The sequence below is a fragment of the Filicampus tigris genome, chromosome 1 (assembly GCF_054856515.1).
Source record: "Filicampus tigris isolate MCC_2025a chromosome 1, RoL_Ftig_1.0, whole genome shotgun sequence".
Taxonomy (NCBI): domain Eukaryota; kingdom Metazoa; phylum Chordata; class Actinopteri; order Syngnathiformes; family Syngnathidae; genus Filicampus; species Filicampus tigris.
Window position 1 is genome coordinate 11496437 of NC_141217.1, and position 14470 is coordinate 11510906.

The following is a 14470-nucleotide window of genomic DNA, read 5'->3' on the forward strand; positions in this document are numbered from 1 at the left end:
ATTGTAGGAATCAATTAAGTGAACGAATTATAATCATGATCATCTAAAAAATATTTTATTAGCACTCCCGTCATGATCGGGGAGGCAGGTGGGTTCACATGTGGACGCACAGTCATGCAGGTGCAAGGAGGTCTTCGATTGCCCACGCCACATGCATAGCCAACTACATCATCAGCAAGGGAAGATCATCAATGTCATATACTGACTCCATTGAGTCTATTTCTGCTCCCGCAATGTTAAGCACTGCTTTTAATGCAAAAGATGGATGCCGGCAGGGAAAGACTACGTTCCATATCACTGCCGTTACTCCTTTCAGAGCTCCGTCGATCGACGGTGTCCGCCATTATGACTCGAAAAAATTCTAGAACACCCTCCGCGGGCTCGCGACACGTCACGTGTATATTCTGATCCATTTCATTGATTAAGAGACCAATAATTAGATTTGAAAAAGAAAATGACGTATACGCTCTTCAGGTTTTAAGGGTAGAAAGACGCAACAGTGCTAGTGGTAGAAACGAGGTTATGCGCTCCCGGCCTTAATAGGTTAGTCTGTCTATATTAAAATGTTTCCCGTCATTCGTCAACCGTCAGCAAAACGGGCATCTGTCTCTGATGGATAGACGGACTGGTCCGTCACATAGACGGAATACCCAGCTCTGTTGAACATATTCAAAACTACGATGTGACAAGAAAAAACATTAAAACCGTTGGCAAACTTCTGGAGAACGTTTGGTGAACATATGCGACATTCAACGAACAATGACGTGAATGCGCATTTTGCTGCCTTGGCCAACACTCACAACGTTCAACCCTCAGTGGCATAGGGGCTAAAAGACTTGCGCTGGGAATAAAAATGGGGCCCTTATTTATGCTTTTTTAAATTAATTGGGGCTTCTGGATCACTTCCTGTTGATTTTGGGGCACTTCCGCGTCACTCTCTGTTTATTTTGTAGAACTTCGTAGTGATTTCAGAGAACTTTAGGGTCATTCTTGTTCATTTTGCGGCACTGTTTTTAAAGTGACTTACTGCAGTGGCGTGCAATGACCTTTTGAGGAGCAGGTGCTCAAGGTAAAAAATGTGCACATGTGTGGTTGGATGGCGCGTTCCTGCACCATCCAACCACTTGGGGTTGAAACCCACACCACCAGCTTGGAAGCGGAGAGCGCTGACTGCTGAGCTAAAAGGCCAGCACTGTCAAAATAGATCAGAGGAGTAAGGTTTTACTAAATACAATCAAGGGGCTTTATCTGGAATATGGTTCACATGGTACAAGAGTTTGAAACACCTTACAGATATAGAGTACACTATATTCATGAATTTGCTCCAAGGGGCTGATTCATAATTTGCTCTTAATCAACCTCTTGATGTACCTAGGTGTGATTGTGAGTGTGAATGGTTGTTCGTCTATTTGTGCACTGCGATTGGCTGGCAACCAGTTCAGGGTGTACCCTGCCTACTGCCCGTAGACAGCTGATATAGGATCCCGCAGGCCTTAGCACCGGTGTAGCTCAATCCCTGGCCAAGAGTGAAAAAAAAAATAGAGCATATAGTTGAACCGAATCTTTTTTTTTTTTTGCTGATAAACTACATAAATGTATAAAACATTTTAGTGCATATTTGTTGAAATCTTGAATTTGGGGCAAAAAAACGTATATATGGAGTCATATTCAGGTTAAACACTGCATTGCATGTGAATATGGCTTTCTGCCCTCTGATTTGAATAGCAGGGAATCCTGAAGCAACAAAGGGAGGGTTTTCAACCGTGGGCGGGTTTAATGTAATTGCTTTGAAATTCGCTTGAAATACAAAGACCTAAAATCAGTTTTTTATATTCAGCACGGTTTCTCCGTCTCTGACGTACTGTCGTCTCTCAAACAGCCCCGCATTAGAGGCTAGGCTAGGCTAGCTGCCAAAAACTGACCCAGAAGTACATAAGCACGCATTTAAAACAAAATGCGTTCCATCGCAAAAAACTTTGCGTTGTCTCGCAATTTTTGCGAGGGAATTTGGCATAGCTTGTTGTAGTAAAGAAATTAATTAGGTTGTAGTTTGTCAATGCTGTTGTCAATCACAGCAAGACCGCGCCTCTCCCCCCTGCAAGCCCAATGTTTCTCTATGCAACCCCCTTTGAGCGCCGTTTTCATATACATTAGTGAGGATTGGAAGCCTCACTGCGGCATGGAAGCCAAACTGCGGCCATGCCCAATATGGTCCAGCTGCAGCTACAAATGGGCGTTCCCGTTTTTGACGGAAACGCCCCGTTCTGAGAACGGGAACGCCCCCTCACCTCAAGGGCGACGTCACTCTGGCAGGAAGACGCCTGTTCTCGTTTTTTAGATACAGTTCACGTGTTAAGAGTTAGTAATAGAGTGAACTTATATCGCGTTTTAGCTTCAGCATATGATGCCCAAAACGTTTCAAGAAAAGCAACTTTAAAAAACATTTAGTGTGTATGCACAGGAGGCATGTTGTCATTTGGACCCAGGCTTAATAATGCACACCCATGTCCTCCAAACATTTAATTTGGAACGTGGTTTATAGTCAACTAAGTGTGAGTTGGATAACATTGCATTCCTGAGCAAGAGAATGTCTTTTATTTTTTTTTTTTTAATGTTTGATTTAAATAATGAATAGGACGTTGTGCAGTTACAATCCAGTTACTGGACACTTTATGGCAGCTCTACACAAGGCTATTCGACGCCAATGATAGGTGATGGTCAGCTTTAATGTCGAAAACAGACGATTACATAGATGGGGGCTGGGGGGTGGGGATGGGCTTCCGTCTATGCTTAGTCTTATGCTATTTCTTAAGTTTCCAGTCTATCATTTACCACCTACAAAATGGGCATTCATCATGGGCACTTGGACCGGTCCGTCACTTAGGCAGTATGCCCAGCTGTGGATTGTAGTGTGGCTTTGATAGGGGTCAGGTGGTCCATTATGGCTTGAAGTGTAAAAGGGTGTACTGGGCCTTCTGCTGGGTGAGGGTGGATGGAGCCTCACTGCAAAAATCAGCTAGCTACCGAACCTAGACTTAAGAATCTAATATCAAACCAAAGTCTTTTGGATCTTGTTTTGAGAATAATATGCTATGCAAGAGCAGAATTTGTAAGATTATAAATACTGTTTTAAGATTATTTGTCTTTTATTTGGTACTTGTTTTGTAGAGCCTAAAATTCTTTAATTTACAAGCAAAATAAGCTAAATTGCTGTCAAGAATCTCAGTTTGATGCTATAGCTTATGTTTTCAGAGAACATTTAGCTGTAAAAACTTGTTTCAAGAACCTCCCAGTATTTGGTTGTAACTTGTACCAATAACACACTTCACTATCAACACACTTAACACTTTTTGTTGTGACGTACTCCAACCTGGCATGGTAAGTGGTTACCCTTACTGACAAATGTTATGGGCCTCGTCTTCTTCATATCCTCACAACAAATGTTCTAAATCTACACCACCACTTTTCCTTGCGACTGTAAATGTGTCGCCACTTTCGAATAATCACCTTCAGGTAGGACAAATGGGGCAGTGGAGAAACTGCACATCATGTGGCCTTTGGCTTGTGGCCGCTTGGCAAAATTGACAGATGAAGCTGCAGAATGGAGACAAGGAGAATATTACCCAATATGTACTCACTTTTCCTCACCCTCAAAACCCGAACATTGACGCTATTTCATGCTTCTTAAAATGCATCAAACAGACTAACTAGAGATGGGCGAGCCGAGAAGAGGTAGCATATTATTACTAAGTTACCCATATGTACAGTATAAAATATGTATACGACAGCGAGTGATATGTTGTCTACATTGGAAACTGCTCAGCCTGTTAGCCATTCCATGCATATTGCATATTCCTTAATCGAGCCCTTTTTCCCCCCAGATGTGTCCGGTCCGGCCCTGGGACGTACTGCCCAGCTCTGTTTGTCACTTATCAACCAAATCTAAACTGTAAAAGGATGTCATTTTAAAGGCATGGAAATGTGCGTCTTTTCACCTTTCACTTTGAAACCAAATTTAGACTGTAAAAGGACGTCTTTTCAAAGACGTCTTTTCAACGGCATGAAAATTACGTCTTTTGACCTTTCACTTTTCAACCAAATTTAGACTGTAAAAGGACGTCTTTTCAAAGACGTCTTTTCAACGGCATGAAAATTACGTCTTTTCACCTTTCACTTTTCAACCAAGTTCGGACGTTTTTTTCAACGGACACAAGTGACGTCTTTTCAACCAATTTTTGCTAGGGTGGGTTGTGATTGTGATGGGTCCTGCGCGTCGACACGTCGGCGCGTGCGTCATCCATCCAAAAGGCGAAATCTCAGTTTCGGTGCGCATATCGGTTGAGAATAAAGTCATGTGGCTGATAGATCCGCTGTAGTCCTCGATCGCTGTTACTGAGTCGCCAAACCTCATAAGGAAACAACTCCGTCAGCGAGTTGCGTTTCTGCCGTCACACATCTTTTGAATCTCAATTTTCCCTTCAAATCAGTGTGATTGGGATCCCGAAAGAAGAGAGGGTTCCACCTTGTGGGACCATTTTGAGCTCATATCGACAAATCTTTTTTTTTTTTTTTCCTTTAAGATTAGTTTTATTTCCCGTGCTTTCTATAGGGTGCCTGTCACTTTTTCAGGGTGCGGGACATTTAGATCAATGGCCAGCGCGCTGCGCATCAAAGCGATGGCAGTGTTTTCCTTGAAGTGAGTGCACATTGGGTCAAGCGGCGCAGGCAATGGGCGACTGTCACTTTAAGAGGACGTTGAAGGCGGAAGTGAAGCACGCATTTCTACAATCACAACATTATTGGTGCGCAATGGGTGAGTGTGCTTCCACTAAATAACATTTCCGTCGAGGAATTCCTAGACCACCATGCTTCAGCTAAACGACACAGTGGAGCCCCAGAGTCCGGGGGCCGCGGTTCTCCACCCGGCCGAGGTCGAGGAAGGAGTGGAGGTTGCCTTCACGCCGCTGGAGGCCGGGCGGAGCCTCGGACATGGAGCCACTGCAGCCTGCTGCGGGCCGCTGCAAACGCTGACGCCTTTTCACGTGCACAACCCCACCATGCAAGCCAAAGTCAAGGACTATTTTGTGTTCCGGGTACGACGTCCATGTCCTTTTATCTTACATTCGTCATGTAAAAAGCGTGTTAGATGATGATGGCGTGACTGACTAGCAATGATAGCCCAGTCATTGGTAAGAAGTGACAGTACAGTACACATTAGTGGTTAAGTATGTTTTTCAGGTAGAGGATGGTGATAGTGGTGATGATAATGGTGATGAAGCTTTCATGCTGATTTCAGCCAGGCACCATCGAGCAGGCGGTCAGCGACATCCGGACTGTGGCCCTTCCCTGTGAGGATGGAGAGGTGCTGAGCGTCTGGCTTCTAGCTCAGTAAGTCTCACTTTTGTCTTGAACCATGTCCTCATCACAAAGATCTTCCACAACATTTGTTACATGCCCAGGAAGCTGAAATGTTAATTATTTCCAAAATAATAATAATAATGATGCATAAAATTGCCAATACAATTCTTGACGAATGGGCAAAATGAGGTTGAAATGCTTCGGCCGCTTCATTAGGTACACCAGCAGTGCATGAAAGCAGTGATTTCCCAAAACTGTTCCACGGCACATTAGCAAAGATGGGCACTTTGGACACTGTCGTCGTCGTCCCTCCATCCTTAGTCATAAAAGACACTACAGCAAACAAAACCTCCTTCAGTCTGGAGTTGTTCTGTGTTGCCATAGTGTATATACGTGAGCCCCAAAGCTAATCTATTTTTAGCCTTGTCACACTTCTTGTGAGCGGAAAGACTTTGCGCTGGGAGGCAGAAGTTCCACTTGCGTGCCCTTGACCATCCAAGCGCAAATTAATTAAATTTGTGTATTTTTTTATTTTTTTGGACTAGTATAAACAGGGAAAACCATTTTTATTCACGCCAAAAAAAGAACTAGGTACAGTAATGTAGCCGGACCTGTTCCCTGGCCGCTCCTCTTCCCAGTTGGCTGTGCCACTCGCTTTCAACCATGAAGCGCGAATGGGCCGCTGTGGCGACTCTGGATGTGCGACACACCACAGGATGGAATTTCCTCAGCCTTTTTTCGGTCAGCGAAGGTGATACGTGCGTGTGTAGGCTTCTTTAGACACACATATGTGACATAACACCCACGCCGCTGCCAAACTAGTTTGCTTCGCACCAACAACGAGCTGCGTGGTGGATCGTCTCCTCCGTGGCAACAGATTGCCGGGCCGAGCCGGGGGAAACTGTACTTCATCGCAACATGTGACATAACGGACCGTTTACGAGAGAATGCGCGTGTGCACGACGTGTTGCAGACCTGTCGCCAACATGTCTCACAGCACAATGCGTCGGTCACGTGATGCAATGCGGCAGTTGTCGCTCGGGCCGACGCGGGAGTATAAAGAAGCCTTTTGCCGAGTAGGCTGAGAATAAATTTGGGCGCCTCGCGACCACGTCACAGCATGAGGGCCGATTAGTGGGCCGCACTAAAATCCACTTCCGGCCTTGCTTAGTCCGCCCCTTTTTTCAAACTTGTCACCCCCCGCCCTGCGCCTCAAAAATGGGCGTCCGGAGGGCCGGACCATACCGCCCCCGGGACGGATTGCCCTGGAGGTTTTGGGGGTTTTTTTTATACTGGTGTTAAAAAAAATGGTATCGAGCCGTTTTTGACACCGAAAAATACACAGTACGGTAATTGTACCGGTATCCCGTACGCTAGCATAGAATCTTAAATGCTTTACTGATTGTGGCAAACTCGGCTCACTTTATTCACGTTTTAAATATCTATCCAATGATATCCTCAATTTTGATGTAGATGTGGTTTGACTTTTTTTTTTATAATACCCACTTAATGGTGGTAGTGAACTCAACGCACTTTACATGAAGCAGCAGTTTGGCAAATTTTGAACAATTATGAGCGGTTTGTATAGCGGATGAATGGATAATCCAGAAAGTCTTCACGCGATTTAATATTGCTCCCATCTTAAGTTTTCTGTCAAACTAAAAATAATAACAGCATAATAACAGCATAAATCCTTGAATATTAAAACAGCCTAAATGACGTAACAAAGCCCCCGCTATCTTAATACTAATGCTATTTAGCATCTGTGTTGCGGTGCTTTAATCCTTTATGCAAAAGATTGAACAAAAATGGTTCAGCAACATGTCGGAACAAGACTGCGTTTACATGCAGCCAAAAAACCTTTAAAAACCTGAATATTGGCAGTATACTGGGTTTTAAAAGCCATGTACATGCGTGCAGTAACCCGACTATGCCCTTATTCTGTATTTTAAAATTCCGAATATCATGCAAGGAATCTTGGTCTTTGTAGTGCAGGAAGTGCTTGTATGTGCGCTGTTTGGCGCACAACCCACCGGAAATACACGTTTAGTGATAAACAAAATATGACGAAAGCTAGAGTAAGCAGAACACCACACTTTCAAAGCGAGGAGGAAACCGTCTGCTTCATTCGTGCGGTGAGTGACATGAATATAAAGTGTTTTATTGATGGAAGCAAGTAACAAGCGGACATGATGTAAATTGCGTCATGCCGTCCATTCGTCGCCGTTTCAATCGGGTCATTTAAATGTGGGGGGGTAACTCTCCGCTCAAGCCATGCAAACTGATTTTTCTGAATGACTCAGAAATCGGAATTTTGACCTACACTACACCCGAATATTGGCTGCATGTAAACGCAGTCAATATAATAGTCCTCACAGTCATAACATCTGCATAGAACAACTAATAATCAAATCAAATTTATTTATATAGCACTTTTCATACAAAAGAAAATGCAACTCAAAGTGCTGTCCAATAAAAATGTCCAAAACACAACATTAAAGTAAGACCCGCTCGCACCCTCCCTCCCAACAAACCCATAATATAATAATAGTGCCGTACTGAAAGAGTCGTATGTCCGGGACCATCAATAGTGTACAAGGAAGAACTCAGAGAAGAGTTGAAACATTTTGTCTGTCTTATACAGTACTGCCCTCAGGTGGCCCCAAGTGGCCAAGGTGATCACGCCCGAAGGAGCAGCGTTTAATTGATGCAGTGTGACAAGAATATTTCATTCTTTTTAACTCTTACTTATGCCATTACGAAATAGTTTCTTCATTAAAATAGACAATACTGCTTCAATTTAAAAGGACTTTGTGACAGGGTGTACAAATCTTTCCACTTAAATCCTGGTGTGTTTTTTTTGTCTGTTTTTGGATGATTATACTGATCATAATCCCTCACTCAGAAATTAAACTGGAACTCTGCTGCATATTTATTCTTGTACATCTTGAGCAAGGGGGTGAAAAGACCAGTGCTTTGCTCAAAAGGCATCTCGATAGTCTTCAGGATAGAAGTAATGTCTCCAACAAATATTTAGAATATTACTTTAAAAAACAGTCTGATTATATAGTATGCTGCATTTCACAGAGTAAAAAAAAAAAAATGATAATACAAATGTGCATAAACTTATACTTTGTGTTCTGTTTGTCACCTTAAATGAGTAAGGACCAGTAAGTGTGTTGCTGTTAGTATATCGAATGGTGCATCATCTTGTCAAACTAAGATGCCAATCATGTGTGTAGGATTGACCACTGGAATAACGAGAAGGAGAGACTTGTCCTCATCACAGACAGGTAAGTCAAAAAGCACATTTCAATGAGTTTTCGTGTCCCCTTTTTTAAATTCGCACTATATCCAAAATATGCCATATTTTTCTGTAAGTTGTTGTTGGAATGGAAAGGTAAAAGACACAAGACGGATATACATACATTCAACATACTGTTCAAATGTAGTTTTTAAAAAGTAAAAATGTCCATAGTATGATCCTTTTAAACAAAAGTTGATTTGCTTTGCATGTGCAGGTCCTTGCTGGTGTGTAAGTACGACTTCATCAACTTGCTGTGTCAGCAGGTCGTCAGAATTTCGCTCAATGCCGTCGACACCATCTCAGTGGGCGAGTTTGAGTTCCCGCCCAAATCCCTGAACAAGTACGTGTACCTCATTTGACCTTTGATCAAACGTTTCCATTCTACTAGTATACTTTACGTTCATACTTGTTTTTGCCTCCATTACTATGTTCGCTAACTTATGTATGTATCCATGTATTGCAATTGCTATCCAGTGTTAGTGAGGTTTGAATCAAAATACACAGATTGTCATGGAGAAAAGTGAGGTTTGAATCAAAATACATGGATTGTCATTGAGAAATGCAGAGAAATGTCAAGAAACAAGGAAGACAACATAGTCTTCTGAAGCGCCAGTTGACTTTAAAGGCTTCGACTCCACTTTATGAAATAAATAAGACAACAAAATCGGAAAAACTGTGCAGAGAACTGATAGCGACAGTGGGGTTTTTGTTTTGCCTGATGGGGGAAAACGGGCCTGTGCATTTGAGGGAGGCATTTATTTGTCTGAAGTAGACACGGTGACAGAGCACAATGGCTATTTGAGGGAGTGTAACATTTCATTAGGCTAATAGCATAATTGTCAAAGTCATATTTAACCAACTGTCACAAATGGATACAATACAATTTTATTTATACAGCGCATTTCACAACAGCTAGAGCTGTCACAAAGCACTTTACATACAACAACAAAATAGCCATAATACAACAAGTGAAATCAATAAATTAACACAAAACAATAGACACCGGAAAACAGCCGAAAACGTATCAGTCTCAGGTCGGATCAAAAGCCAGAGAATAGAAATGTGTCTTCAAACGGGTTTTAAAAATGAACAAAGATGTAACAAAGGCATGGTTGACTGTTTCTAAGTGCTAATGAGAAAGGAGGGGCTTTACCTTAGCCAGCTGTCTAAGATGAAAGAAGCTGGACCTTACAACAGCGCTGATTTGCTGGTCCAATTTAAGATCACTGTCCATTTTAAAACCCAAGTTCAAGACTGTTGGCTTTAGACGTCACGGGGGCCAAGGTCAATAGGATGTAATGTTAAAGAGCCACTGGAACCGAACACCATAACTCCTGTTTTCTTTTCGTTAAAATTTAAGAAATTTAGTGACATCCAGGCTTTGATGTCCTCTAGACAGGACAAAAGTGGTCTTACGGAGAAAGCGTCTTTTTTGCTCAGCAGGACATAGATTTGACAGTCATCTGCATAGCAGTGGAAGGAAATACCGTGTTTTCGAAGGATGGAACCCAGGGGCAGCAAATACAAAAAGAACAGCAAGGGCCCCAAAATAGAACCCTGTGGAACACCATACGATAGAGGGGCAGAGCGGGACTCTGAGGAACCTAGACTAACAGAAAAAGTCCTGCCACCCAAATAGGATCTAAACCTCTCTAGGGCGCTTCCACTAATGCCCACCTGGTGTTGCAAACGAGTCAAAAGAATACTGTGGTCTACCGTATCGAATGCTGCAGTCAAATCCAACAAAACAAGACAAACATAGTCTCCAGTGTCATTTGCCAGGAGGATGTCATTAAAAACACGTTAACAGGGCTGACTCAGTGCTATGCGTCTTCTTGGACCCTGACTAGAAAACCTCCATGACATTATGTTTATCCCAAAAATATTTTAACTGTAAGTGCACCACTTTTTCTAGAATTTTAGAAATAAAAGGCATCTTGGAAATGGGTCTAAAATTTGACAGCACACCTTGATCAAGGCCAGGTTTCTTAAGCAGGGGTTGCACTACAGCATGTTTAAAATGTTGGGGGACTACACCAGAAGACAGGCTGCAGTTGATAATGGCCAAAACTGATTCACCAATACTAGGAAGAATCTCCTTAAAGAGGTGTGGAGCAACAAAGTCATAAGGGGAGTCAGATGGCTTTATATGGCAAACTACATCCTCCAAAAATGTGGAGGAAACCGCCTCAAAGGAATCGAACACTGCAGAACAAGGGACGTGGACAGAGGGGTCAAATGTGGCATTCGAAACAAGAGCCCTAGCTGTAGCAACCTTGAGAACGAAAAACTGCAAAACTCTAAATTTCAGGGGACGCGTCTGTGCAAATCGGTTGATGGGGCTTCAGTTCAGAGTCACTTGTTTTAAATAGAGCACATGGATTAAAAATATGAAAAATATCAATGTGCTCCATCCAAATAGTTTATTTTTTTTAAAGGTCTGTGTAGATTGGCAGTCATACGGACCATGGTAATCACCAAAGCTTGAATCGAGGCAGCTGTAATCTTTTTGTTTGTGAATTTTATTTGGGGTTTGGTTTTCTGAAAACCTTCAAAAATGACATGGGAAATTATGCAATTAGGCTAACAGTTTGTTACTGTGATGCATCTGAATTTACAAGTTCGATTTGGGCGTTGTTTTTACAGGAGAGAGGGTGTTGGGGTTCGAGTCCAGTGGGACAAGCGTCCCCGGGCCTCCTTCTTAAACCGATGGAACCCGTGGTCCACAGATATGCCCTACGCCACCTTCACAGAGCACCCCATGGCGCACGCAGACGAGAAGGTGGCCTCCCTCTGCCAGGTAATTCCTTTGGACTAATTGGGCACATTTTTTTTTCCTCCAACTTTGGGCTGGTAGTCTCTCAATAGCCTCGTTGCAACCACGTAGCTCCGCCCTGGTTGTCAGGATAACAAAAGCTGTACTATACAGTGGAAAGTATTCAGGCCCCTTGAAATTGTTCACTTTGTATCATTGCAGCTATTTGCCAAAATCAAAAAAGTTATTTTTATTTCTCATCAATCTGCACTCAGCACCCCATCTTAACAAACAAAACAAAAAAATGTAGATATGTTTGCAGATTTATTTAAAATTAAAGTGAAGAGTCAAGATGAGGTGCAAATAAAATGAACTTTCTTGATTTTGGCAAATGGCTGTAATGACACAGAAAGTGAAAAATTTCAAGGGGTCTGAGTACCGCAACTTTCCGTACCCACTGTGCATTTGCCCCACAGTAGAGAAGCCAAACAATGGCGCGGTCGTTCATTCATGTCCAGGGGGCATGAAAACAGATCCGATGGTCATGTTCACACAACCGATCGCTGCGTTAACGACAAAATAGTCCCTTAACAGAAAACCTCTTGTTTGTGTAACTCAAATGACTGGTTTATGAGCAGTTCTTACCAGAGGTGGGCATTTTGCTAAATTTCACTGGTCCGTTACTGTTCAAAAAGAAAGAAAGAAAAAGTCAGTCACTGATGGGCTGCGGTTAGTGACGATCACACTGACGGATGAAAACCCACTTCCATCACTTGTCAGTCTGTCATTTTTTAAAAGGTGTCCCGCAATCGTCAACAAAACAGAGCGGTCTGTCAGTCTGACGGAATGCCCACCTCCGCTTCTTACTCCCAAAGGTTGTTTCTTTCTGCTCAAGGGGTAGTTGATATTTGCCCGTAATGTCATCACAGTGTAACCCCATCTAACATAGTTGGCTATTCACCAATTCAAATACTTAAGTGTAAGTCAACCCAAGCATATTTTTTTCAAGAATATGTTCCCAGCAGGCCCACTAGTTGAAACACGGCATTCTGATTAATTTTGCGATTGTGGAACATAAGTTAAGCAGCAAAATGCACTCGTTTTTAGCCATCTATGGGGGCGGCCATTTTGTCGACTGAAAATGACATCACAACTGCTTCATTTTTTTATACAAAGTATTTTGTCGGAAATTTCGACTTTAACGGTGAAATCCGACATACGCCGGAATTCATGTTACATCGTCAGTGAACGGAACTCGTTCGTAAAATGAGGACTCACCTGTATACTGTAGGCAATTATATACTTTCTGAGCAGTGTTATTTGGTTGTGTGTTGTTTTGTTTTTTTATATTCCCGGCAAATAGCAGGAGTTTACTGTAAAGAAATAATATCCCTCTTCATCTGTGTACTTATCTATGATCTTACATACAGCTGGACAACTTTCGGACCCAACTGGTACAGGCGGTGAAGAGAGCCCAGAAGGAGCACCCCATCCCTGGTCGGGCGAACGGAGTCCTGATTTTGGAGAGACCCCTTCTCATCGAAACCTACCTGGGCATCATGTCCTTCATCAATAATGAGGCTAAGTTGGGCTATTCCATGACCCGTGGCAAGATTGGTTTTTAGAGACAGTTTCTCCGAACGGCGCAGCAGCCTTGTTTTTCTTGTGTGTGCAGCTCAGAGATAGTAAAAATGACACTCCACAAGTTGTTTGTCGCACACAAGTGGTCAGCCAGCTGAAGACTTGCATGGAATGTCTCCTCGTTTGTTTTTAGCACCCCAGTCCCTTTCTTAAAGAGCTGCCATACTTGCATGGGCCCCTCGGCTGTATGGGTATGTGACAAAAAGTTGATGAGAAAAACAACAGCGTTTGCTTCTGCCTTTTTTCTTATATTCTGTATTTGTCCTCAACTGGGTGTGTTGCAGTCTTTTGCCACTTATTTGAGCGTTAACTGATAAAAATGGCGTTCAGTGCCAAAGATGTTTAGTGGCTGTGTGCCTGCAGTGCTAAGTACTGTATGTTCAATGAAATGAAGCGATCATGAGATCACGGTGCAGATTCTCGGAATGGGAACTATAGTTGTCGGTCAAGTCACATGATTAAGTGGAATAAGCTTTGCTAAAAGGGGAATTGATCATGATGTGTGCTGTATTTCTTAACAATTCAGCTTGTTTACTGTGGAAAATAAGACAATATTCTTCACACTGGTAACAATAAATAATCCTATGTGACCTTTCTCTCCTTTTGGACAATTTTGTATGCTCTCTGTGTTTACATTTGCCTACAGATCAGAGCTGCTCTAGCATTGTGAGAGTTGCTGTGTTATAGCAAAAATGTGACTGTTTTGTTTTCATCATAAATCTTGATTCTTGTCCAGGGATGCTACCAAACAAAGTTGTACAGTATTCGGATGGGATTGCACATTTGGCAGCAATATCATATCCATAAACTAGACACATCTCTGTAGATCGGGGATGGGCAACTGGCAGGATGCACGCCCACAATATGAGTGGCCCCTGATTGAATTTAATAAGAAAAATATATAATATTTGGGGGGGGGGGGAATTCTAATACATAACTTGTGTTCTAAAACACATATTGGAGGTATATCTGTGGGGTTTTTTTGTGTTTTTTTTATCAACTGTTTGTGTTTCCCCAAAAAGTTTTCCCAATGAATTTCAAAGGCCATCAAGTATAACGTAGGTTTTCGCGGGCCGGCATGTACACAATGACCTACATCTGGTTTGAAAAGTTTGTGGTGCTCTGTGACACATAGTAGCGCTGATGTAAAACTGTGGCCGCCTCCATTTTAATTTGACCATTTCTGCAGTATATAGTGTTTAAATTTTTTGTGTTATTCCATTTTGTTTCACTGGGTTCAGCCTGAATTGTGGGCCCAGATGAAGTTTCGTTACTGTGATTAAGATTGCACATTGTTATTGCAGGTGAGAAATGTTTAACCCTCCTGTTGCGTTTCTGGGTCAATTTGACCTGTGGTAACTGGTATGTTTAATCTATTTTTGTTTCTTTGGTTCTAAAAAAAAATGTAA

At 42.4% G+C, this 14470-nt stretch overlaps 1 protein-coding gene across 1 annotated transcript; it reads left to right on the forward strand.

Moving 5' to 3' along the window:
- The first annotated feature begins 4316 nt into the window (after window positions 1-4316).
- tprg1l (tumor protein p63 regulated 1-like) lies at window positions 4317-13651 on the forward strand. The gene is made up of 6 exons (XM_086052170.1): window positions 4317-5093; window positions 5297-5388; window positions 8601-8651; window positions 8880-9005; window positions 11312-11465; window positions 12851-13651. The coding sequence occupies exons 1-6, from the start codon at window positions 4866-4868 to the stop codon at window positions 13043-13045; spliced, it is 846 nt and encodes a 281-aa protein (XP_085908296.1). The 5' UTR covers window positions 4317-4865; the 3' UTR covers window positions 13046-13651.
- The last annotated feature ends 819 nt before the right edge of the window (window positions 13652-14470 follow it).